Raw genomic sequence first — 24880 nt, 5'->3', positions numbered from 1 at the left:
GGACTCGCATGTATGTGTAACTTGTGACAATCTTCTTGATAATCTTCATCCAAAAAGATGATCTGAGACAGGACAATAACTGGATTGCCAGTGGCAAGAGATGATGTCTTGATCAAGAGATTAACAAATTGCTTTTTTGAGGGAAGTTGACACCTTGTCCTTCCATAGGAGGGGGCTGACAACAGCTCAATAATAACAACGATGCTAACGCTGCTGGAAGGGCTGCACAGGGGAAAAAGAAAACATACCTAGAAGTGCAGTGAGTTTGGGAAGCAGCCCAACTTGGACCATCTTGTTTCTCAGGCCCGTGTCAAAGGAGAGGTTCAGTAGAAGTCGAAGGGTGATATTCAGCAGGTCTTCATGCTCACATGGTACCATTTTCACCAGTTTTTCCACAATATCCATTTCAACCTGTATGAGAAGCATGAGAAGTCACTAAGCCCACAACCTACTCAAACCTTTGTTTTCTTTAGCAACTATTTTTAAAATTATATTTATAAATGAAAGCAAAAGCAAAGCCAATAGTTAAAAGTTATTGCTGTGTCTAAAGTTTGGACTTTGTGGCCAAAAATTTTCTAGGTCTGGTCTCCTGCTAATTATTTTTTTAAAGGAAGATTGAGCTAATGGACTCAGCCACTTGGAGTATCAGGTGAATTGCGGGGAAGGGGGGAGAGACCTCAATGGGATTGTAGCAGGGATCCACTTGCAGAGTGACTTGCAGGATCCAAGATCTAACTCAAACACAGATAACCTTGGAGTGATCTCCATTAGAAGTCAGATAGATACCCAACAGAGAGACACACAGAATTGCTATCCAAGGAGCATGAGCCCTTTCCCTACATGTTTGAGTGAGTTCCTAGGCAGGATTTGGTATGTACTCTCGTAATGTCATGCTGCCCTATATTTTAATTTAACAGAAGAATGAAAGTGATCTTGATAGACATATCACTAAGATTATAGGACATAATCTAAGGACTGAGCAGCAGTATCATTTTCTGATATCATGTTTTCTTTACCAGCCCAAGAAAAGACATCTGATCATTGACTGACAAGTCTTCAGAAAGGTTTCAGAGTAGCAGCCGTGTTAGTCTGTATTTGCAAAAAGAAAAGGAGTACTTGTGGCACCTTAGAGACTAACAAATTTATTAGAGCATAAGCTTTTGTGAGCTGCAGCTCACTTCATCGGATGCATCCGATGAAGGAGCTGTAGCTCACGAAAGCTTATGCTCTAATAAATCTGTTAGTCTCTAAGGTGCCACAAGTACTCCTTTTCTTTTTGCGAAGTCTTCAGAAAGTTTCTCACCATCTTCTAAGCTACATCTGTCTGCTGTTACTGGCCATAAGAAGTGTATGTAAATTAGTTTGAACCCTTTGGACTCTTACCATATGCATTAGGATTGTGTCTGTAGCCAACCTTTCAGTCAGAAATATGCAGAGAATGAACTCAAAGCAGCAAAACTGTTAGCACCATGCTGGTGATCTTCATAAATGTGCTATATTATCCAAATTATTTGCATTACACTAGATATCTATGAGTCCAAATCGACCAATAACAATTTCTGCCTCATTGCTTTAAATGTAATTAGCAATGCTGGCACTCAGATGCCAAGGTGACAAACATGATACAAACACCTAGATAGATTAAATGATCACACCATTAGGAGTTTTGCCCAAGTAAACAGTAAAAAATCCTCAAAACAGGATAAAGCCTGAAACAGCTAAACTTGGCTCATTCTGTCTTTAAGATTTATTTAGACACAACTAGAATGAGAGAAAAACCTACAAATTTCAGAATCCCATCTCCCTCATCAGTAGCTTCCTCACTGTATGGGAAAAGTAATTTTTTTTTCTAAAGTATTATTTGTACTATGAAAGAAGTGCATGTGAAGATAGCCAAGCTAAGCTGTATGGTCCTTTTGAAAAACATTCAAGGCTGTCCAAAAAGTTCACAATAAAATAAACATTAATTTTGTTTTGTTTGTTTCCACTCTAAAACAAATGGAATGTGGAAAGGATGCCAACCAATCAGCAGGTGGGACAGCTAATCCTTATTAGCCTAGTAAGGTGCTTCAGGGCAGGGCATGATTATAGATTGATCTCAAGAGTACATGACTTTACCACCTAAGAAATACAATAAATTTTCCAGAAATACATTCCTTGGGGTCTTAAGAATAAGGGAAATACCCTTGCCCCTAATTGTATGTAAATGCACAAGAGTATGACACAGTCACTAAGATCCAACTGTCTACAATTCTCAACTCATTTTTTTTTTTTTTACTACATTTATATATACCTTTTCAACTCAGGATCCAAAATGCATTAGAAGCAAATCATTCATAGATGCATAGATATTAGGGTCAGAAGGAACCATTCTGATCATCTAGTCCGACCTCCTGCACAACGCAGGCCACAGAATCTCACCCACCCAAAATGGTCAAAAGTATCATGATTTCCCTTTGACATTGGTAGGTAAGTAAGGATCATTATCCCCATTCAACAGATTGGTGAACTGATGTAAACTGGGAAAGTGACTTGCCAAAGCCACAAAGGGATTCAGCGAATGAGGGAGTGGCTGCATTTGTCGTCTCTCTTAGAGCCAAATCAGGAAAATCCTAGTGCCCCATTTTTTCCAAGGACATGACATTTCTTACCACCCACCCATCCAGGCTTATGGAGAAAGTCTCTGGATTAGGAGCCAGCAGCAGCAACATGAAGCACTTCTGGGCTGCATCCTACTACAGTATGGAAGATACTGCTGGCTTGGGAAGACAATAGCTCAGTCTAGCAGCCTGCTAAAGTGTAACCAGATCTTCTTCCCTGAATCAACAAGAGTTAGAGATAGAATGTCAAAAAGAAGGTCTTGTTGCGCTGGTTTTGGGGACCTCCAGATGTTTGGATAAATACCCATACTTTTGGATGCTTATACCAATATTTGCAATTCCTCTCGTTGCCATCATTTTTACATGTAATTTTGCTATGGTGACTCTGGCTCCCTACATGATTCTATATGTAGTTTTCTATAGTGGTTCCTGCTGGGGCTTGCATTATGTTTACTGTAGTCCCTTCATAATACTAAAATCAGGGCTACAAATATTTTTGAAGGGGGTGGGATGCAAGAGTCTTGTTTCACTTTCATTGGAATCTCTGACCCAATGAACAACCACCAGATCATTTCTGTAGATTGCTACAAGACCTACCATGTCATTTTTGTTCTCCATAAAAATGCTAAGTTTCTTCAGGAATGACACCACCAGAATAAGCAGCTCAAAGTTCTCTCGGTCCAGTGCTTTCACTAGCATGTATACAATGTTCTTGTTCCTCATCTTCAGCTCTGTACGTGTGTCCTCAGCAAGGTTCAGCAGCAGATAAAGAGCAACTAACATCAAAATCAATCATACCAATAGGTCAAAGATACTGGAACTATGTCAATCTACATCTACACTAAATGTTTAGGATGGGATTTTCAAAAGTGTTCAGCACTGACTTTAAGTAAGGCAGAAGTTGAATGCTTTGATCCCCATTTAGAATAGAAAGTTAGAATTACAATCCACTTCTATTATGTTATATAGGTTTTGAAAATATAGTTTTATAAAACTAAGCAGTGGAGAATCAGGCCCTATATTTTGCAGTTATGCCAGTTTTAAAAATTATCTACGTTACTAATAAAAGCTAAGACGTTTCTGGAAATATGTAATTTTTTAATTTGGCAGTGTTCTCTTCATTTACCTGTTTCCCAATTTTTTTGCAGATCTGCACCTGCCTGCCAGACCTCAACGTGTTTTCTGGCTGCTACATGGAGGCACACTGCGTCAGCACTCACACTGCCTGCTTAGAGAGGCCAAGTACTGTAAACATAGTTTTTCCCTGATAGCTGCAGAGCTTAATTTTTAAAATGATGAAAATGTAAGATTATTACAAAGACCTGATTTTAAAAAAAATCATTACTTCATTTTTCACAAGAGAACTTAGTGCTGGTGTAAAGCACTAGACTGAGTGTCTTGGAAAAAGAACAATTCTATGCACAGAACAGACATAGTACAGCCGCAATGCAGGCACCTTCACAGTGCTCCTTGCCAGTGATCCTCAATCCCTAACAAATGAATTATGCATACAGGTGAGAAGCTTGTCAGTCTCCCTGGCTCATTTAATTGTGGGCTTCTGTACTGAGAATACCAACAAAGGGGCCCACTGATAATCCTTGTGGTGGTAGAACTGGGCTAAGAACCATCTAGCTAAGAACCATCTAGCGTGTTCTGAAGAGAACTTATAAGGAACAAGTAGCACTGAAAAGAAATACAATTTGCTTTATATACATATTCAAGTACTAGATCCGCAGCTCGTACAAATAGGCATCTTTATGGATTTCAGTGGAGCTATAATAGTTTGCACCAGCTGATAATCTGGTCCTTGCAAGACTCCAGCACTATTCAATGGCAGGAGCTATGTCACCAGCAGTATGCAGTGTTCTGACAAACACACATCAACGTTCTCTCTTTGAGATTGGCCGACTACTTAAATAATGTTTAAAACATTGCCAAAGAATGCAGATTAAGACTACTAACAAATTAGAAAAATTAAAATAAAAATTTTCCACACTAGTTAAAAGTTCTCAGCAAGTCCTGACCTTCCATGCTGTGACAAGGATCTCCTTGCCTGCTGCTTATGTTTTAGGAGTTCATACCTCGCAGCAGCTGTTCCTGCTTGACAACCAGCCCCTGGTACTTTTTATAGGTTTTCTCGTAGTCCTTTTTCAGGGTTTGATTCTCAGGATCTTCATCAAGTAAATAACTGGAGTTAAGGATTATTTAGTAATACAGCAAAAGACACAGGGAAATTACAGAATGGGGACAAATATTAATCAGAGATGTTATTTGATCACCAGCTGGGACTACACTGTGTAATAATGAATAAGATGTTTCAGAGTTGTAGCCGAGTTAGTCTGTATCAGCAAAAACGATGAATAAGAGGTTGCCCATGGGACAATGTTTCTATTAAAATGTGGTCCACATTATGAACAGGTTTAAGAACAATGGTGTTAAGGATTCTACTAGTAATAAAAATGTCTCATAAGCGCCATACTACTGGTAAATTAAAACACTTAGGTTAAAATCATTTTTAAAAATCAAACAATCCCTTCTCCAGCTCAAATTTTTCACTTTTGGTTTTCACCTGCCCTAGTCCTGCAACTAGATTTTGCGCACTTTTACTGATCTTCTGTATTGACATGAGTTACGACACATATAGTTTGTTTCAACCACTAGGAATCAAAAAAGCTGAATGTTGCCCAGGCACCGAGAGAGGATATCAGCTTTCTTCTTCTTGGCGAGTTCCTCCTGCCAGAGCTCATGTCTCTTCAGCTCATGATCTATGATGTTCATACACAGAGCTCCAATTTTGTAGTGTGTGATTAGTCCATGAAACTGAGAAAAACTGTATTAAAAAAAGATATGCAGTGTATGAGTGAAATAAAGCCAAGAATGTGTTTAAAACTGGGGTAGTAAGATCTCATAATATTGCACAACCTGACTGGTTTTCATTAGAGCTAGTCAAAAAAAAATTCAGTGAAACAGTTTTCTATCGGAAAATACTGTTGTATCAAACTAGAAGCATTTTGTGAGAACGTGTCAATTTTGATAGGAATAATTCAATTAATTTCATTTTGATATAAATTTCTTTTTATTTTGTCATTTCTATTTATTTTGTTTAGATTTAGTTCATATTTTAATATGTCTAAAAAACAAAATGACTAAGTTAAAACAAAATGATACTATCTAAATTAAATGATTTGATGGACATGAACTGAACTTTTTCAAAATTTTCATCCACAGGAAATTCTGATTTTTTTTTGTTCTGGTTTGGAACACACACACACACACACACACACACACACACACACACCCCCCGATAGGTCATAATCTCTCTTGGAACGAAAATTCCATATTTCCAGCCAGCTCTAGATTGTATGTTATAAAATGGTTCAGCCAAACCACCCTCACCAAAAAAAAACCCAAAAAAACAGGGGTGGGGGAGGGAAGGTAACAATCCACCTATGTGATAACTTTTTTCATCAATATTCTAGATGTAGTGAAGCTGTAACATTACTAACAATTGGATATTTCACATTTCAATTGAATACTTGAGTTTTGAATAGTGGGAGATAAGAAAGACACCAAAGAGTCCAGTGGGATAGGGGACAGGACCGGAACTCAAAACCATGGGTTCTGTGATCCTGGCTCTGCTGAGGCCCATGTCCCTATGTGCTTACTTTTTATGCCTTGGTTTCCCCATACGTAGTGACATTTCTCAGTAAAAGTGCTTTCAGATGCAATTCCAAACTATACTAGAGCAGAAAATAACTAAAATAACTAAAAACTCAAGGCAACTGATACTGCAAGCTCCTCACCTCTGTGTATAAATTCTTGCACTTACCTTGAAAAGCAAAAGAAAATATAAATAATATTAGTAGCAAGTTCCACACTTTGTTTCCAGTCTTCTCTCAGCACTCTGGCTAATGCACCCAGTGCAGTTTCTAAAAAAAACAAACAAGATTTAGATGAACGTGTGTAGTGCCTCTTTCTCTCTGACCTGCTTGAGCTAAACAGATTAAACACACCTTTCAAGCAGCAGAATCTGCCAATTAGTGCAAGGAGCAGGTGAAGCCACGTAGGTCCCTGCTACCAGAGTGACCTCAGCCTTCAGACACTTTCATGTGGGGGGAAGGGATAGCTCAGTGGTTTGAGCTTTGGCCTGCTAAACCCAGGTTTGTGAGTTCAATCCTGGAGGGGGCCATTTAGGGATATGGGGCAAAAATTGGGGATTGGTCCTGCTTTGAGCAGGGGGTTGGACTAAATGACCTCCTGAGGTCCCTCCCAACCCTGATATTCTATGATTAACATGGCCACCATTTGACTGCCTAATGTTTTTTGCGTGAATCTCTTAGACTAATCCTATTTTATGACATGGGGGTGGGCCAGTTGGAGAGGACACACTGGGGCATCAGTGGTGAAGCAATTTGGCTGAGGCACCAGAGGAGAGAAGGGATGGCTGGAGAGAGAACAAGGGAAAAAGAGCATCACCACCACAAACCCTTAACTCAGATCTTGCTTTATATAATATGTTGCTTTATAGAGGGTAAGCTTTTTGGGGGCAAGGAATGCCTTCCTCTATAACTCTCTCTCTATTCTCTTCCTCCCCCCACATACACTGCACCTAGCACATTTTGGGTGCTACAGCACTGTTGAGATATAACCAGTAAATGTTGTATCCTGGCCCTACTCTGCTCTAAGAGCAAACTAATACTGGAACCCCATCACATCCCAAATGAAAGATGTGGGAGGCTCTCCGAGTGGACAGAAAGCTCCACAATATGGAAAAAAAACAGCGTAACTTTATGAGAGGATTTGAAAGTTACCATTGAGCAGCAATTCTTCCAAATTATCAGGGTTCCTGGCAAGTTGTAAGATAAGGGCAGAGCCACGCACCTTATCAGGAATATCCTCATACAGTAACTCAATGTACTCATCCATGTCATTGATATTGGCTACTTCATCAATCTGAAAGCATCAAAGACATAGCTGGGCTCTGACACAGAGAAAAAGGAACCCGCTCAACATGCAGCCAAAAAAAAAAAAAAAAAGATGTTACTTTGCAGACAAAGCAGAAAAGAGTGTGTAGCTAAGTCTTAATACGTAAACGATAACAAAAACCAAACACCATGTACAGAACCACTGCTACTGATTGCCCAGAACACACAAGGAGATTTAATTTCAAAAACTAATGCTAAGTAGCAGCTTTGTCATGTCTAGCCCCATGTTCCGGAATCTCACTCATATGACCCTCTAAGTACATAACTGAAAGACAAATGTCCAAGAATTTTACCACTTATGGAGAGGACTTTTATTTTATTATTTCATATTTTTAAACCAAGTTCTTTCATAAAAAATTCTTCAATATTTTACTCATCTGATTTGAATCTATATTTTTTCTTTTTAATATAAAAGAGTCCCTTAAGAGTAAAGGTCTTCATATTTAGCTTCCTTTAAATTCTAGCTTGATTCCTACCTCCATTCCTTCAAAAGGTGGTGGATCCTTCGGTTTACTAGATTTCTCTTTCTTTTCTTTAGCGATAAAAGACATGGTTATAATTAATGTTGTGCATATTCATTGGCAATAGCATAGTCAGTATTATCATAGTATCTAGGAGCCCCAAACATAGAACAAAGAGGATCCCCACCCCACAGATCTTACAATCTAAGTACTGTACATAACAAAGCTCAAGTGTTGTTTTAGCTCAGCTCTGTAGCCAGAGCAAGAAGGAACCAAGGAGAAAATTTCGCCATGACTTTTTGATACTCAGAATAATATACTGCAAGTTTTTTTAAAAAAGTTTCGGGTGTTTTTTTTTTTTAAATGAATCTATCTTTAGAAGCCTAACATTTTTAACTGCATAAGAACTGGAAAATTCAGAGTTAAGCCCCCTTACATATATATGTCTTGGAACAGAGTATTATCACATGATTACAAGATCATGGATACCCTCACTATAATGTGGGATCGGATTTTCAGGATTAAATTTTCCTCTGTGCAGAGGGCCACCAGAAAGCTTAGGTCAGACTTAGTGACACATATTTACAGTGACACATTCTGTTGGTATATACGCCACAAGGGTGGAAAACAATTGCTTTCAGTAAGTTATTTGTCTAATCTGAACTTTGTAGGCCTTGATTCAGCATTTCCTATGAAGTGTGCATGATGGTAAAGGGTGGAAATGACAAAACAGTTAAAAGTAAAGCATTCTAGAATTTTTATCGCTGACAAGAAAAGTTTGTGATGTACAGACACAGTGAAAGTTTCTGACTTTCTTTGGGGAAGGCGTTGAGGCTATGGCTTCGTTCTCATCAAGGCCTGCGTGTAAAGGCTGTTGAACCCTTTTACGGAGCGACCAGCTCTCAAGCATGCAACATATTGATCCAAAATAGACATCTCTGTGGAGCAGGAAGAGCACTTTTTAAATCCCGTGTTCTGGCTCATGCTGTGGTATGGCAGGAGTGCCTGTGGGTAAGTCCAAAATTCTACACATAAAAAAGCATCCAAACAAACATTAAAGGTAACTGACAATGGTAAAACATTGGGCATGGGTCTATTCTGCTTCTTTATGATAAAGGCCTGAAAAGTTTGGGTTTTTTAGGGGGAGGGGGAAGGTTTGTTTGTTTCAAGAAAAGTTCGCTGCTTGTTTGTTTGTTTTTTTATCATAGCTAGGGCGTTACCAAATTCATGGTTCATTTTGGTCAATTTCATGGTCGCAGAATTTTTAAAACCTTAAATTTCATGATTTCAGCTATTTAAATCTGGTTCACAAGGTTATTGTAGGGGGGTGGGGAGTTGTGGTACTGCTATCTTTACTTCTGCACCGCTGAAGGCAGAGCTGCCGCCAGCAGCAGCACAGAAGTAAGGATGGCATGGTATGGTATTGCCACCCTCTCCAGCCACCCAGCTCTGAAAGCAGCAGTGCAGACGTAAGGGTGGCATGGTATGGTATTGCCACCCCTTACTTCTGTGCTGCTGCTGGCAGGGCACTGCCTTCAGAGCTGGGCACATGGCCAACAGCTGCCACTCTCTGGCTATCCATCTCTGAAGGCAACGCACAAGTAAGGGCGGCAATACTGCAAACCCCTTGCAACTCCCTTTTGGGTGAGGACCCCCAATTTGAGAAACACTGGTCTCCCCCGTGAAATCTGTATAGTATGGGTAAAAGCACACAAAGACCAGATTTCAGGGTCCTTGACGTGTTTTTCATGGCTGTGAATATGGTAGGGTCCTAATAATAGCGTATCATATCTAATCTCAAGTGGCTGGTTTTTTTTGCTGCCACTCTCTATTGGAAGAGCCAGTGAAAAGGACTGGGCATTCTCACAAGCCTTACTTGAAGAGATGGAGTGTTGAATATTTATTCAAAAAAAGCTTTTCTTCCTATTGTTTACTAGGCATTTGAGCTAAATGCCTAGTAATAAGACCAAGAGGAAAACAAGAGAGTTTTAAACAGTCTGAACAAAAAATCATCTCCTCTCTTAGTTAATCAGGTTTTGCTTCCTTTGAACCCATGATGTCAAAGTACTAATTCTCAGGTCACCCACCTACAGAATTTTCCAGTATATAATGGGTAGACAAGATCTACATTTCTAATATATGTAACAGGCAGAAAGGTACCATTTAAAAATAATGTAATTTCAGGTCTCCTTTAGACAGGAATAAGGAAAAAATTATGAACTAGCACAGCCCAGTATTTTTGCTTTTGCACTAAGAACTACACATTCCACTAAATAGTAGCCACAAAAGAACACAGCAGAAAAGAGTTAAGAAAACCTAACCTATAATTGTGCCTATATAACGAAAGAGCTGGGTTTGCCATCATGTAGGAGATTGTTGGGGATTGGAAACTTTTATACCTTCTGTTCCAGAACATGGGTTGGTAGATGTATGCCAGCAAGCCCGTAACAATTAACTGCTTTGAAAAGGAATCCAGGACTGGAATGGAAATTTCTCCAGGATTTTTGCCTTCTTTGTGTCTTACCAAAAGACAAATCTGAAAATGCTAGAATTTTTTTAACCTTATTAAATCTCGAAGTGCCTCAGGACTGAAGGCCCCTGAACCGGATGTTAAACAGAGGTTTAAATAAAGCTAGGGTGTAATAGTACAGCCCTGTCAGCAGACAAAGTGAGGACTCATAGTACAATCAAGAACCTGTTGGCTCTGCAATTTAAGAGGCATTGAACCACAGCTTCCAGATAAAGACATTTGAAAGCATCTATCCTATTAACTGGTTGTAACAGAAAAGAGAAGAAGAGGTTGTAATTTTCATGGAAATAATTCCATCATCATCTTTATAGCACTATCTGAAATAATCATTTCACCATTTAGAACAGAAAACATTAACCGAGACACAAAAATTGAAAGAGAAGCATCAATATTAAGTTTGACTAATCAAAATTCAAAATGTACTTAGATCATCAAAATTACAACTCTTTCCCCACACGATTCTGTCAATTCTTCCAGGTACAGCACAAAACACACACTCCTCTTCTCTCCTCAGGTTTTTGAGTATTAGGGAAAGTAGCATCTGAATTAGAACCCCCAAAATACAGAGTATCGCTATAGCTGCTACATTCCAACTCCCCATTCACCCTGTTCTCTCTATTGCTTACCTTTCCCAGAAGAGGCATCTCTGCGGTTCTGCAGGTAGTACAGCAGCTGCTCCACTTCCGCTAGCTTGGAGGGGTGAATGAGCTTGCATTCCTCCACCACCTTTCGAGCCAGGGAAGCAACATCTGTGTTTGCATTAAGACTCTTCAGCCGAATACTGCAAGACACAGTTCAGATTGTTTTCTCCCCAGTTGATGTAGGATTTTTGTATCTTCAATACTTCAATTTAAACTTTTATAGTCATGAGTTTGTCAAGGCAGAAATGATCTACAGACATCTGATGCTCATGCTACAGTTTGGAACAACCGAGATCAGAAAGCAGTGGCACCCTGGAGTTCAGGACAGCAAACAACTGTTTGTCAAATGGACCTACTACGATAGGACCATTTCTTACCAGCTGATCAAACAACAGCTTTAGAGATGGCTGCATTAGCAAATGCCTAATATCTAGTCAAGACACAGTAGCAAATAAGGAGTCAGTGATCTATTTCCAAAAAAGTTCTCTAAAGGTAACTATCCTTTATTAATATGAAACTCCCAGAGTATAGCATAGAAAAAATACCTTTCAGAAATAAAATCTGCTGTCAGTATTGATTGTGCAAGAGTTTCCTCACACTGCATTACAACCTAAGAACATAAGAATGGCCATACTGGATCAGACCAAAGGTCCATCCAGCCCAGTATCCTGTCTGCCGACAGTGGCCAACACCAGGTACCCCAGAGGGAGCAAACCTAACGGGCAATGATCAAGTGATCTCTCTCTTGTCATCCATCTCCACCCTCTGTCAAACAGAGGCTAGGGACACCATTCCTTACCCATTCTGGCTAATAGCCATTAATGGACTTAACCTCCACAAATTTATCTAGTTCTCTTAAATCCTGTTATAGTCCTAGCCTTCACAACCTCCTCAGGCAAGGAGTTCCACAGGTTGACTGTGCACTGAGTGAACAAGAACTTCCTTCTATTTGTTTTAAACCTGCTGCCCATTAATTTCATTTGGTGGCCCCTAGTTCTTATGTTATGGGAACAAGTAAATAACTTTTTCTTATTCACTTTCTCCACACCACTCATGATTTTATATACCTCCATCATGTCCCCCCTTAGTCTCCTCTTTTCCAAGCTGGAAAGTCCTAGCCTCTTTAATGTCTCCTCATATGGGACCTGTTCCAACCGCCTAATCATTTTAGTTGCCCTTTTCTGAACCTCTTCTAATGCCAGTATATCTTTTTTGAGATGAGGAGACCACATTTGTATGCAGTATTCAAGATGTGGGCATACCATGGATTTATAGAAGGGCAATAAGATATTCTCAGTCTTATTCTCTATCCCTTTTTTAATGATTCCTAAAATACTGTTTGCTTTTTTGACTGCTGCTGCACACTGCATGGACATCTTCAGAGAACTATCTACGATGACTCCAAGATCTTTTTCCTGATTAGTTGTAGCTAAATTAGCCCCCATCATATTGTATGTATAGTTGGGGTTATTTTTTCCAATGTACATTACTTTACATTTATCCACATTAAATTTCATTTGCCATTTTGTTGCCCAGTCACTTAGTTTGGGGAGATCTTTTTGAAGTTCTTCATATTAGAGAAGAAGTCTATTTTACCATAAAAGGACTCAATCACATATCATACTAGTGACAGAGAGTAAGCCAGAGCAGATATCTGTATGCACAGACCAGGAGGGGGAATAAAAGGATTTCTGTTGAGTCCTGGATGGAATAGCATGGATTCATTGTAAACAAGACAAACATTTTTAGTGTGTTCAAAAATCTGCAACAGCAGTATTTTCTTATACAATGGAAATGTTTTTCCCCCCGTTCCTTGTTCTTAAAAAAGAACCCCTGCATTCAAACATATGCTCGATCTTAAAAAAAAAAAAAAAAAATCGCCCTCAGGCAAAAAGCAGACCTGCAAAGTTTCACTTTCAAGGTGAAAGTCCGAGGAAGTTACTGGAAAAGGGCCTTTTACAACAGAAATGCTTAGGCAACCTTAACTATAGAGGGAACAACAACTGTGCCCTGTATAAAGAAAATGCAGAAAACAATGAAATTGCTAACATCAACTGGACATACACATCCTCCAAATAATGGATGCAGTGTACGCCAATGGATAGAGCACCAGAGTAGGCATCAGATGATCTGTGTGTTATCCCAAGCTGTGCCACTGACCACTGTGTGACCATGAACAAATAACTACACTTCTCCCTGCCACAGGCGCCAACTTTTCTTGGTGCCAGTGGGTGCTCACGCCCCCACGGCCCCGACTCCGCCCCCTACCTGCCCCTATTGGATCCCTCCCCAAATCCCCACCCTGGCCCCGCCTCTTCCCCAAGTGTGCCTCGTTCCCCCTCCTCCCCTCTCCCTCCCAGTCTTACTGTGCGAAACAGCTGTTTCATGGCACAAGCACTGGAAGGGAGGCAGGAGAAGCAGGACGCATTGGCCCACTCAGGGAGGAGGCGGAGGTGAGCTGGGGAGCTGCTGGTGGGTGCTCTGCACCCACCAATTTTTCCCTGTGGGTGCTTCAGCCCCAGAGCACCCACGGAGTCAGTGCCTATGCTCCCTGCCTCAGCTTCCCCATACATAAGATGAGGAGAATGATAATTATTTTCCTTTACAAAGTACCTTGAGATATACAGATGGAAAACACTATATAAAAACTAAAATTTATTACAATGAATATATGCTACAACAACACTGCAAACAACTATGCATATATGTTATTCCCAGACTTAATACTAATTTAATTAAATGTTTTGAAGTTTGAAAAAGTTTCAGTAACAAAAGAAATAATATAACAGAACAGTAATTTTAAGAACTCAGCCTAGAAATCCAGGAAATTTTAACTTTAAGAAAGAACCCCAAGAGCGTGCCATGAACTTACATTTTTTGACACTCCTTGCGCTCCCCCAACATAGGGTCCCCCATTTCTCCAAGAATAGTTGCTTCCACTTCATAATGAACAATAAGGGCCTTTTCGGAGGGGTGTACATCTATGTTACCTCCTTTCACCTTCCTGCAAGGCAGAAAAACAAATTCATTACTGACTAAATGAGAAGCCAAAGAAATATCTGGGAAAACAGGTCAATGCAAATCGGACATCTCTGATCAAGCAGTTTGTATGACTGAGACAGATTTTACCTACATAGCATAAACCCAGTCTTGGTCCTCTTTGCATTAGCACATAGTCTCTCCTTCAACTTACGTAAGAATCTTAGCACAAGAGGCACCTCTATGTCTATTGGCTCTAGTATGTGCCAGGGTGGCTAAAAATCTTTTTTTTTTTTTTAAAAATGGATTTTTTAATTTAAATCAGATTTTTTTGATAAAATGCTTTTTGAGGAAAAAACCTACCTAAAGATGGTTTTAATTAAGATACATTATAGCTCAAAGATATCTTATCATGGAATATGGATTATAAATTCTAATTCTATAGTATGAGACAATATATTCATGTAACCTTTAAGAAAAATTTTGTAAATGAGTTCCAATAGTTCATGGATTAGGGACCCAACCTTCTGGGGTTCCAGGGGCTTCTGTATAGATTATTTAGGTTAATCTTTCTATCTACCCAATGGGACTCAGTGCTCAGTCTAGAAGATACCATCAGAGATGCTTAGTTTTGCAGTTCTCAAACTGTGGATTTGTGTCTTCAGAGGTAACAGCAAAAATGTTTTTAAATAAATGCATAATATATAGAGGTGAGAAATAACAGACCTCAACCCTATTCTCCCTCTGCAAATGTGCGTACACAGAGTCAATCCCTTACCTCTCTCTAAAAGTGCAAAGTTTCAAAAAGTTCAATGAATAGAAGATTGTTTGGCGTGGAATAGATCTGGACAAGGAGAAGAATTCTGGAGATAAATATGAGAAGGGAGGGACAGGCAGTAGAAACAAAAGTGAAACTGTTTGAGTAGCATATTCCAGAAGTCCTGAGGTCTTTCGAAGTGTAGCCTTCATTGATTTGAGATCTACCATACCATTCTCTCACTAGAAGGGAAAACCTATAATGGCAGCAGGCCGTAAAAGAGACCCAGTTTGGGAATATTTTAATGAAGTTCCTCTACCTGTGGGTAAGACAGGCATGCGTGCAAAATGCAAACAGTTCAATGAAGAAATGCAAGGCCTGGTTGCCCGAATGAAACAACATCCTGAGAAGTGTTCCTTCTCAGGAGGAAGCTGCATTAGAGACAATGAAAGGAACATGTCTGAACATGCAGGATCTTCAGGTTGGTAAACTTTTTTATTTCATACTTCTTTCTTAAAGACTGCCTGTCTTCCTTCTAGACTATTCTTGAATTCTCATGTTTGAGCAAAAAATATAGTTGCTACTCTATGGTATTATCATTTTAGATGCAGTTGTAATACAAAATGAATAGCTGAAATAGGCAGATCTTCCTTTTACAATTTCACCTTTAAAGTAGTACTGAGTGTCAGTCAATGCAATGAGTAATACTAAATGAGCAGTATGGTAATAATAATGAAATAACTGCATTGACTTATTTTGTTTAGGAGAATCCATCCTCAACATACAGAATTCTGAAGACTATCCACCTTCAAGATTACCATCATTTTCTATAGTTTCAGAGTTATAGGACAATAATAGTGTTTCAGTCACATCATGTATGTCACATAGCCACAGTATATCATCTGTAGTGAAAAGAAAAAAAAATCTCCATCATCCAGAAACAACCATAGATAAATTTGTGATAAGAACCAGCAGATTACAAAAAGAGGTAATTGATGAAAAAACTGCCTAGTTTGTTTATGCAACAAACTCGCCTTCTGTATGATTGAGAGCCCACACTTCATTAACATTGTTCAGTCATTAAAACCGGGATACAGTCCACCCAACAGAGCAGATGTCACAGGCAAATTGCTGGATAAAGTGTATGAAAGAGAAATTGAGCAGTGTGCAAAAGGTCTAGAGAATAAAATTGTTAACCTGAGTCTTAACAATGATTCTGTTGTACATGCTTGTGTGACAACAGAAGGGAACGTCTTCCTTACAGAAACAATTGATACATCAGGAAATGCACACACAGCGGAATACTTACAAGAAGTAGCAGTAAAAGCTATAACACACTGTGGAAAAAAAATTCAAATGTCTGGTATGCAGCTTGGTCACAGACAATGCTGCAAATGTATCCAAGGTGAGAAGAAATTATTTAGGAGTCCCAAGCTGCTAACATACAGTTGCAGTGCACATTTGATGCACCTCCTAGCTAAAGACTTCAGTGTTCCAGAAATAAAGGCTAATGTTGTTGAAATTGCAAAAACCACTATACAGCAGCTGCCCTGAAAAAAGTGGGAGAAACCAAGCTAACTCTCCCACAAGACATGCAATAGAACTCAGTACTGGACTGTTTTGAGCACTATATCAAGAACTGGCCTAACCTGATGACAGTCTGTGAACAAAATCGTGAAAAAAATAGATGGCACTGTCACAACCAAAGTTCTCAACATTGGGCTTAAGAGAAATGTTGAACACATGCTGAGTACCCTCAAGCCCATTTCTGTAGCCTTGAACAAAATGCAGGGAAAGAGCAGTTTTATTGCTGACACTGTTGAAATTTGGAATGAACGGAATGAGATCTTAAAAGAGAAATATGCAATGACAGAGTTAGATTACAAGCATTAAAAAAAAAAATGGTACAAGCACTCTCTCCAGCTCATTTTCTTGCAAATATTCTCAATACTCAGTAGCAGGGTCAAACCTTAACTACTGAGGAAGAGGAGTTGATTATGACATGGACATCCAGCAATCATCCCTCCATAATGCAAACTATAATAAACTTCAGAGCTAAGGGTGAACCATTCAAGAAATATATGTTTGCTGATGATGTTTTAAAGAAAGTCACACCAGTGAACTGATGGAAGTCACTTAAGCACTTGGATTCAGAGACAATTCAAGTGATACTCTCACTTTCAACAGCAGTAGCTTCTTCTGCCAGTGGTAAAAAAAATATTTTCTTCCTTTGGACTAATTCATTCCAAATTGAGAAATCGTTTGGGACCTGAAAAAGCAGGAAAGCTTGTTTTTCTTTTCCAGATTATGAACAAACAGGAAAATGAAAGTGAAGACGACTGAGTTAGCTGCAGAAGCCAATATTTTAAGTTTCTCATGTTGACCTGGCTGACATTAAATAGATTTAATTTTTGTTTTGTTTTTTTAATTTCATTTAACTATTTTAGTTAAAAACAATTTTAACAAAAACAAACCTGACTTTAAAAAACTTGAATGTTTAACTAACTTCAAAAATTCATATGCTTGTTTTGTTAAAATATTATATGTTTGCTGTTGAAGAAAAAACATCCAGAACACACAACGTTGTTGTTTTAGTTAAATAAAACAATTTAAATGTCTGTCTGGTGATGTTCTCCTCCTAATACAGCATGGCAAGAAAATCCTCCTAATATTAATGATTAATCAGTTGAATTAGAGATAGTTCATCTCCCAATGATTTCACAAATAGCAGCTTCAATTACCTTTGGTAAATGAAATAACCAAACAATCATTCATTTTCTGATATAGCTGTAAAACTAATCTGAAAAGTTTTCAAGAGAAATCACTTAAAAAATGTACAGTGCGTACCTTCTAAAAATGAAACCTACATCTGTCTCGGAGTAGTGAAGAATATGTATTGAGGTTATAACCACCAAAAAGAATACACTTTTATGTAGAAATCCATGATTAAATCATGTCTTCCTGACTAGTGATTTAAATCATAATTTAAATGAAATCCACCTTGGTATGTCCAAAAATACCAAGAACGGTATCTCAGTTACAAGAGAAATTAAGTAATTAAGGAGGATGTACCTTTGACTTTCAAAGCTCCTACCTGCCTAGATAAAGCCTATACCAGGGGTCGGCAACCTATGGCACGTGAACCCAGTCCGGCTGCGGGCTGAGCTGGGCCGGCGCCTGGGACCCTGGCAGGCAGCAGCATGCCATTAAAAATCTTGCCCGCCCCGGCCCGCTCTTCTCCACCCCCCGCGGGGGCAGGGTGAAGAAGCTTGGTCCTGCCGGCTGCTGCTGCAGGGCAGGCAAGATCCCCCCTCCCCTGCCTCTTCCGCCGTCGTGCTGGGTTCCTGCCCCTCCTCTTCCACCCTGCTGCCGATCAGCAGATGGTCCTTGTGAGGGCAGGGGAGAAGCAGAGCTGGAGCTCGCTCACTGCTCCGGGCAGGAGGCGGAGAAGAGGTGGGGACGGGGCCTTGGGAAAGCGGGGGTGGAATCAGGGCATATCCCCTCCAGCCCCCTGCCATGAGCCACTCTGGACAGGGCGCTGGGAGCACCCCAAGGACCCTAGCCCACACCCACAGCCTTCTGCCCTGACCCCTGCACCCCCCACAAACATCCCAGCCCCCTGCCCTGAACCCTGCACCCTCCTCAAACACCCCAGCCCCCTGCGCTGACCCTCTACACCCCCCTCACACACACACCCAGCCCTCCTCCCTGACCCCTACACCCCCCCCACACACACCCAGCCCTCCTCTCTGACCCCTACACCCCCCCACACACACCCAGCCCTCCTCCCTGACCCCTACACCCCCCCACACACACCCCAGCCTCCTGCCCTGATTCCTACACCCCCCCACGACCCCAGCCCTGACTCCAGCATCCCCCACACATACTCAGCCCCCCCACACCCCATGCCCTAACTCTTGAACCCCACACATTCCCACTCCCACCCTGAGCACCAAACGGGAGCTCCTGCACTCTCCCCACACACACACACTCCCACCTGCACCCCTCGCACCAAATGGGAGCTGCCCTGATGAGCACTTCACACCCAAACTTTCTGCCCCAACCCTGAGCCCCCTCCCTCATTCTAGCTCCTGGCCAGACCCTACACCCCAACCTCCAGCCTAATCCTTCACCCCCAGCTCTGTGCTCAGTGCACTCCCACCCTCAGCTCAGTGTAGAGAGAGAGGAAGAGAATGGTCTAGAACCAGGGAGAAGGTAAGTAGCCACTCTATGTGGGCAGCATTGAGATCCCAGACCAGCAGCGGGCTGAGTGGGGCCGGCAGCGGGGACCCTGGCTGGCAGAAGGAACCCCAGACCAGCAGCGGGCTGAGGAGGGCCGGAAGCTGGGACCCTGGCTGGCAGGAGCCGGCGGACAGAACCCCAGACTGGCAGTGGGCTGAGTGGCAACGGGCTGAGCTGCTCAGCCCACTGCTGGTCTGGAGTCCCGGCCGTCATCCCCGCTCAGCCCGCTGCTGGTCTGTGGTTCTGGCTGCCGGCCCCTTGCCAGCCGGGGTCCCGGCCACAGGCCCCATTCAGCCCACTGCCAGTCTAGGTGAATGGAACACCAGGCTGGCAGCGGCATAAGATCAGCATTTTAATTTAATTTTAAATGAAGCTTTTTAAACATTTTGAAAACCTTGTTTACTTTACATATAACAATAGTTTAGTTATATAATATATAGACTTATAGAGAGAGACCTTCTAAAAAACATTAAAATGTATTACTGGCACACGAAACCTTAAATTAAAGTGAATAAATGAAGACTCGGCCCACCACTTCTCAAAGGTTGCTGACCCCTGGCCTATACTATCCAAAACTAAGAAGGATCAATCATTGAATCGGAAAGATAGGCCTCATATAGAAGTCACAGGATCAGAAAAGGGGTTTAATTGCCTAAATATGCCCATGTTTTGAAAGTCTGCATTCCTAATCTTCAGCTTCCCCAGAGACTGATGCCATTAGCAACTAGCAGTTACTCATCTCTCTCTAAAGGAATCTTTCCCACAGATCCTGCTGATAGAATAAGAGATGTCTTAGGCCTCATCTACACTACAATGTTTTGTCGACAAAACAGTGAACTGAAGCACTACCCCCCTCCCCCCAAAAGAAAAAAGAATGAAGTACTCCAAGTTGTTTCTACAAGAACTCACAAATCCCTTCTGCTGGAGCACAGGCCTCTACCCTATCTATTTTTCCAGAGCCTGAAACTTCAGTGTCTCAGGATGATTTTGATGGTTTGTTACTGGGCTTGGCTGATTTTTAAAATTCACCACCGCCATGAGATATAAATCAAGCAAGTCCAAACCTGTTTCAATATATCTACAGATGTTTGGTAAGAGGCTATTTCATGAAAGCTTTGTGAGCTTGATCTTATGAGAGACTAAGTATCCTCAGCTCCTGTTATAATCAATGGGAACTGAGGGTGCTCAACACCTTAAGGTATTAGGGCTCGAGTGAGGGAGTTTGGGAGAGGAATTGTAATTTGTGGGACTGCTTCACTCAAGGTCTACTTTTTGGAGATTAGAAGGAATTTGTAATAAGGCCGACCTCATAGATTTGTTAAGGTTACTCAGGAACTTTTAACTCTGTGCATGTCTATATAATCTTTAGTTACACAATCTCACAAAATTTAAGGATAAAGGCCTTAGCAGTAGGATGACCATCAAAGGAAGCCAGCTTTTTTATTTTCTTTCAAATCCGTTTCCACCAGGCTTACATGCAGAGAAATTAATTAAATATTCTATGCAGAGTCAAAACTGTTTTAATTGTCAAACTTGGAAATATTTATGAATAGGTTGAAGAGCAAGCCTGCCCAAATTAGCTGGCCCACAATGAGTTTTAGTACTGCCTTCAAGTTTTTTTCCTCATGGAACCTGCCTCTATGTAGGGTGGAGTCATGGGTGAGCACAGGGCCTACTGCTGTGGAGATCCTCTGCTTTTCTTCCTTTGTGCCATGGGAGGGGACCACATAATGGGTCACAGGCCATGATCTACTTATCAGGCTAGAGTAGCCTGTCTTCTGTGGCCTGGGGGCCATTTTCTTCCTCTTGCACATGGACCGGCCCAATGTCCAACCAGCTACTCAGAGCAACTTCCCTCGCAGTGATTGAGCCTATCACCTGTACCTCAGTTTCCTCATCTCAAAGCCTAAACTTTGAGATGTGCTTTGAGATTACAGCTGAAAAGTACTAAATAAGCTCTACACATTTCTTTGCATTTATCAATATTTACTATCCACTAGAACAAGTGTAGTATATGGGTCTCCAATGCCACAAAGGAAATGTTTTTGTTTTTAAATAAATGAAACATTTCTATTCTTATTAAGTTTTGCAACCATCCATCTACTTGAAAAAAAAAATCCAAGTGTTGGATGATCGTCAAGCTTGAAGGACAGATTGTGCCAGGTTGCTGGTATGCAGCTATGCCATGCTGTCCCTTCACTTCGCTTGCCTGCTTGGTTCTTGAAATTGACAAGAATCTCTATTAAAGCTTAAAAGAGTAAAGTCTTGTCTACACACAAAACTTGCACCCATTTAGCTCTAGTGTCAACTGAATTAAGAGCATCCACATTAGGGTTTACTCTAGTTTAAATCCATTTTTTAAAATCTAATTTTGTTAAACTGGTGCAACTTTTGTGCATTGCAAGGCTAAAAATTCTTGCGATCGCCCCATACACTAACAACTTACAACAGTGAGCCAGACAGAACGTTGGGGTGGGAGTCTGCATGGAGGATGACAAGAGAAAAAGAAACCAGAGGAGAGTTATGCTTGCACATCTGCCCAGAGCCATGACAAACAATAGGGCACTAGGTTCGTTTCACGGTTTCTCTAGAACACAAAAATTTAAAGTCTGTTGCTGAAAACACTGGAAAAAAAAAATTCCTCCAAGATCACAAAAGTGGTCTGCATAGAATATACACATTAAGATAGGTACTACTTTGAGATAACCATTGCAACTATACCAGCAGATGACCACTCAATTTTCAGCTATGATCATATCTTCACAGCAGAATCAATGGCCATCAGAAATCATTGGTAGTTTTCAGTGCATTTTTAAAATCAAGGATCGTAATCAGTTGACATATGCAAGTAAACAATCTAAGCAACAAGGGAGTGACAGAACTCTGTACATGACTGGGGTATCCCAACATATCCAATCACACCTCTGCAAAAGCTGCTGAACAGTGCAGAAGATAAGCAGAAAGAGGGAGGGGGGAGATCACCAGGAGCTCAGAAGGGTTCAAAAAATGATGGATAATGAGAAAATCCCAAGTTACATAGGAAAAAATAATGAGGGCTCATGCTTATTGGGTAAACCAGCCACTAACTGACAGAGGTTAAGAAGAAACTTTCTCATGGGCAGAATATTCTATAACTGTTCTAGCGGCTGCTTGCATTTTCCTCTGAAGCAGCTGGTAACAGACATCACCGAAAGACAGGATACTGGACTAGATGGATCCTAATCTCTAATTGGGGCAGCTTCATCATTAAACAATGGTGTCAGCAGATAATCATCCACTCATCACTCCATCCCTCCCAAAAAGCCCATCCATCCAATCCCTCAGATCCACCCTTTCCCACCAGAGCCCTTTCCTTTACCTACCTTGCTAGTCTGACATCCCATCTGCTCAGTGATCCCCAGACATCCCTCCTTATCTACAACTCACCCGTACAGTGCACACCCAGCTATACACTCCAAACCCAACCAAACATCCCCCCGTAACCCCAGCCATCCCTCCTATCCACTTCCCACCCAACCCAACCCCCCCATAATCCCAGCCATCCCTCCTATCCACTTCCCACCCAACCCAACCCCCCCATAATCCCAGCCATCCCTCCTATCCACTTCCCACCCAACCCAACCCCCCCATAATCCCAGCCATCCCTCCTATCATCCCCACCCAACCCAACCCCCCCATAATCCCAGCCATCCCTCCTGTCATCCCCACCCAACCCAACCCCCCCATAATCCCAGCCATCCCTCCTGTCATCCCCACCCAACCCAACCCCCCCATAATCCCAGCCATCCCTCCTGTCATCCCCACCCAACCCAACCCCCCCATAATCCCAGCCATCCCTCCTGTCATCCCCACCCAACCCCCCCATAATCCCAGCCATCCCTCCTGTCATCCCCACCCAACCCAACCCCCCCATAATCCCAGCCATCCCTCCTGTCATCCCCACCCAACCCAACCCCCCCATAATCCCAGCCATCCCTCCTGTCATCCCCACCCAACCCAACCCCCCCATAATCCCAGCCATCCCTCCTATCATCCCCCCCAACCCAACCCCCCCCATAATCCCAGCCATCCCTCCTGTCATCCCCACCCAACCTTGATCCTTAACCCCACCCAACCAAACCGAACCTCCCCATAACCGCACCCATCCACCCCCCACCTCGACCCTGAACCCCACCCATCCCCCATCCCCCATCCCTCCTTCCCTAATGCCACCCATCCCCCATCTAGACGCCATCCCCTCGAACCTCCTCCCCAACCCTACCCATCCCCCCGAACCCCACTCGGGTGCTGCCCCGGCCTGACACAGCCCCGGCACGGGGCGGGCGGTACCTCTTGAGGTATCTGGCGTCCTCCCCCTGCATGGTGCCGGGCCAGGGGCGGCTCCGCAGCGGCCGCTGTTACCAGGGTGAGAGTAGCGCCAGCCCCGCCCGCACACAGCGCCCAGCCCGCGCAGCTCTCCCTAGCGCGCAGGCGCAGCGAAACCACCGGCCGCGTCGTCGCCGCAGCACTGATTCGGCGCTGCCGGTTGCAGAACGAGATTGGGCGCAGAGGAGCGGGGCCTGCACATCGCCCCCTGGAGGCAGGGAGGAGACACTGATGGCCATCCCTGTCAGGGCTGGGCGAGCTCCCTGGCTGAGTCTGTGCAGCAGCTTCCCTGCCCCAGGGCCCCCCGCCCAGGCTGCGCCAGTCACAAGTTCCCCTGTGGGTCAGGCAAGGGGCCAGCACATGACACAGCATTTGGGGGCAGAACTGGTGTGAACTGAAGATCAGTTCAGCTACCCTGGTTCTCGTCATAGGACTGACCTGGTGTGGAGGTAGGATGACCAGATATCCCATTATTAGGGGCTTTGCCTTATATAGGCAACTATACCCACCCCCCCCACCCAAAAAAGTGTCCCTGTTTTTCACACCCTATGTGGAGGCATCCTGACCTGTTTATATTGAACTGGTTTCAGTATAAACAGCCCAGGCCACCTTAAACTGCTTAGCACCAGGTCCATGGCTGTGATCAGTGTAAGTTACACCCGGTATGGCCAACTTCAAGAATCCAACAGTCATGAGTCAGGCACCAAAAAAATCATGATTGGCAAAAAAAAATAATGAAAACAACGAGGAGTCAGGTGGCATCTTAAAAACTAACAGATTTATTTGGGCATAAGCTTTTGTGGGTTAAAAAAACCACTTCTTCAGATGCATGGAAGAAGTGGGCTTTTTAACCCCGAAAGCTTATGCCCAAATAAATGTTAGTCTTTAAGGTGCCACCAGCCTCATAGGCACGGACTCCATGGATGCTCCAGGGCTGGAGCAACCACGGGGAAAAATTAGTGGGGTTCATCATTAAACAATGGAGTCAGCATATAATCATCCACTCATCACTCCATCCAAGCTCCCCTCCCTGCCCCCCCGCCTCACCTCACCTCTGCCTCCTCCCCTGAGCATGCCATGTCCCCGCTTCTCTGCCTACCTCCCAGCATTTGCTGCTGCAAAACTGCTGTTTCACAGCATAACAAGCTCCAGGAGGAAGGAGCGTGCAGCGGGAATGCGGCGTACTCAGAAGAAGAGGCGAGGCCACGGCAGGGATTTGGGGAAGGAGTTGGAATGAGGGCGGGGCAGGGGTGGAGTTGGGGCGGGGGGGGGGTCAATCACCCACTGGTGCCAGCAGAAGTTGGCGCCTATGACCGGACT

General features: G+C 42.4%; 1 protein-coding gene across 5 annotated transcripts in view; it reads right to left on the bottom strand.

Moving 5' to 3' along the window:
* KIFAP3 (kinesin associated protein 3) overlaps positions 1-23805 on the bottom strand; it is a 132818-nt gene extending 109013 nt beyond the window's left edge. For 2 of the 5 annotated variants that reach the window (XM_038413463.2, XM_043491129.1), the window contains exons 1-10: positions 23525-23713; positions 14090-14221; positions 11203-11357; positions 8062-8117; positions 7412-7553; positions 6430-6529; positions 5306-5430; positions 4682-4780; positions 3198-3376; positions 249-411 (exon numbers count right to left, since the gene is read on the bottom strand). In XM_038413463.2, the coding sequence (XP_038269391.1) occupies positions 249-411; positions 3198-3376; positions 4682-4780; positions 5306-5430; positions 6430-6529; positions 7412-7553; positions 8062-8117; positions 11203-11357; positions 14090-14221; positions 23525-23556 (1183 nt within the window). In that variant the 5' untranslated portion in view covers positions 23557-23713. Of the gene's footprint in view, positions 1-248; positions 412-3197; positions 3377-4681; positions 4781-5305; positions 5431-6429; positions 6530-7411; positions 7554-8061; positions 8118-11202; positions 11358-14089; positions 14222-15704; positions 15856-22557; positions 22578-23524 lie in introns of those variants that run through there. The other 3 variants (XM_038413461.2, XM_038413464.2, XM_043491130.1) reach the window with 3 other exon arrangements.
* Positions 23806-24880: the final 1075 nt, after the last annotated feature.

Source organism: Dermochelys coriacea, chromosome 8, assembly GCF_009764565.3.
Source record: "Dermochelys coriacea isolate rDerCor1 chromosome 8, rDerCor1.pri.v4, whole genome shotgun sequence".
NCBI lineage: Eukaryota > Metazoa > Chordata > Testudines > Dermochelyidae > Dermochelys > Dermochelys coriacea.
Note: the sequence above shows the minus strand (reverse complement) of the source record. Positions and strands in the feature narration are given on the sequence as shown.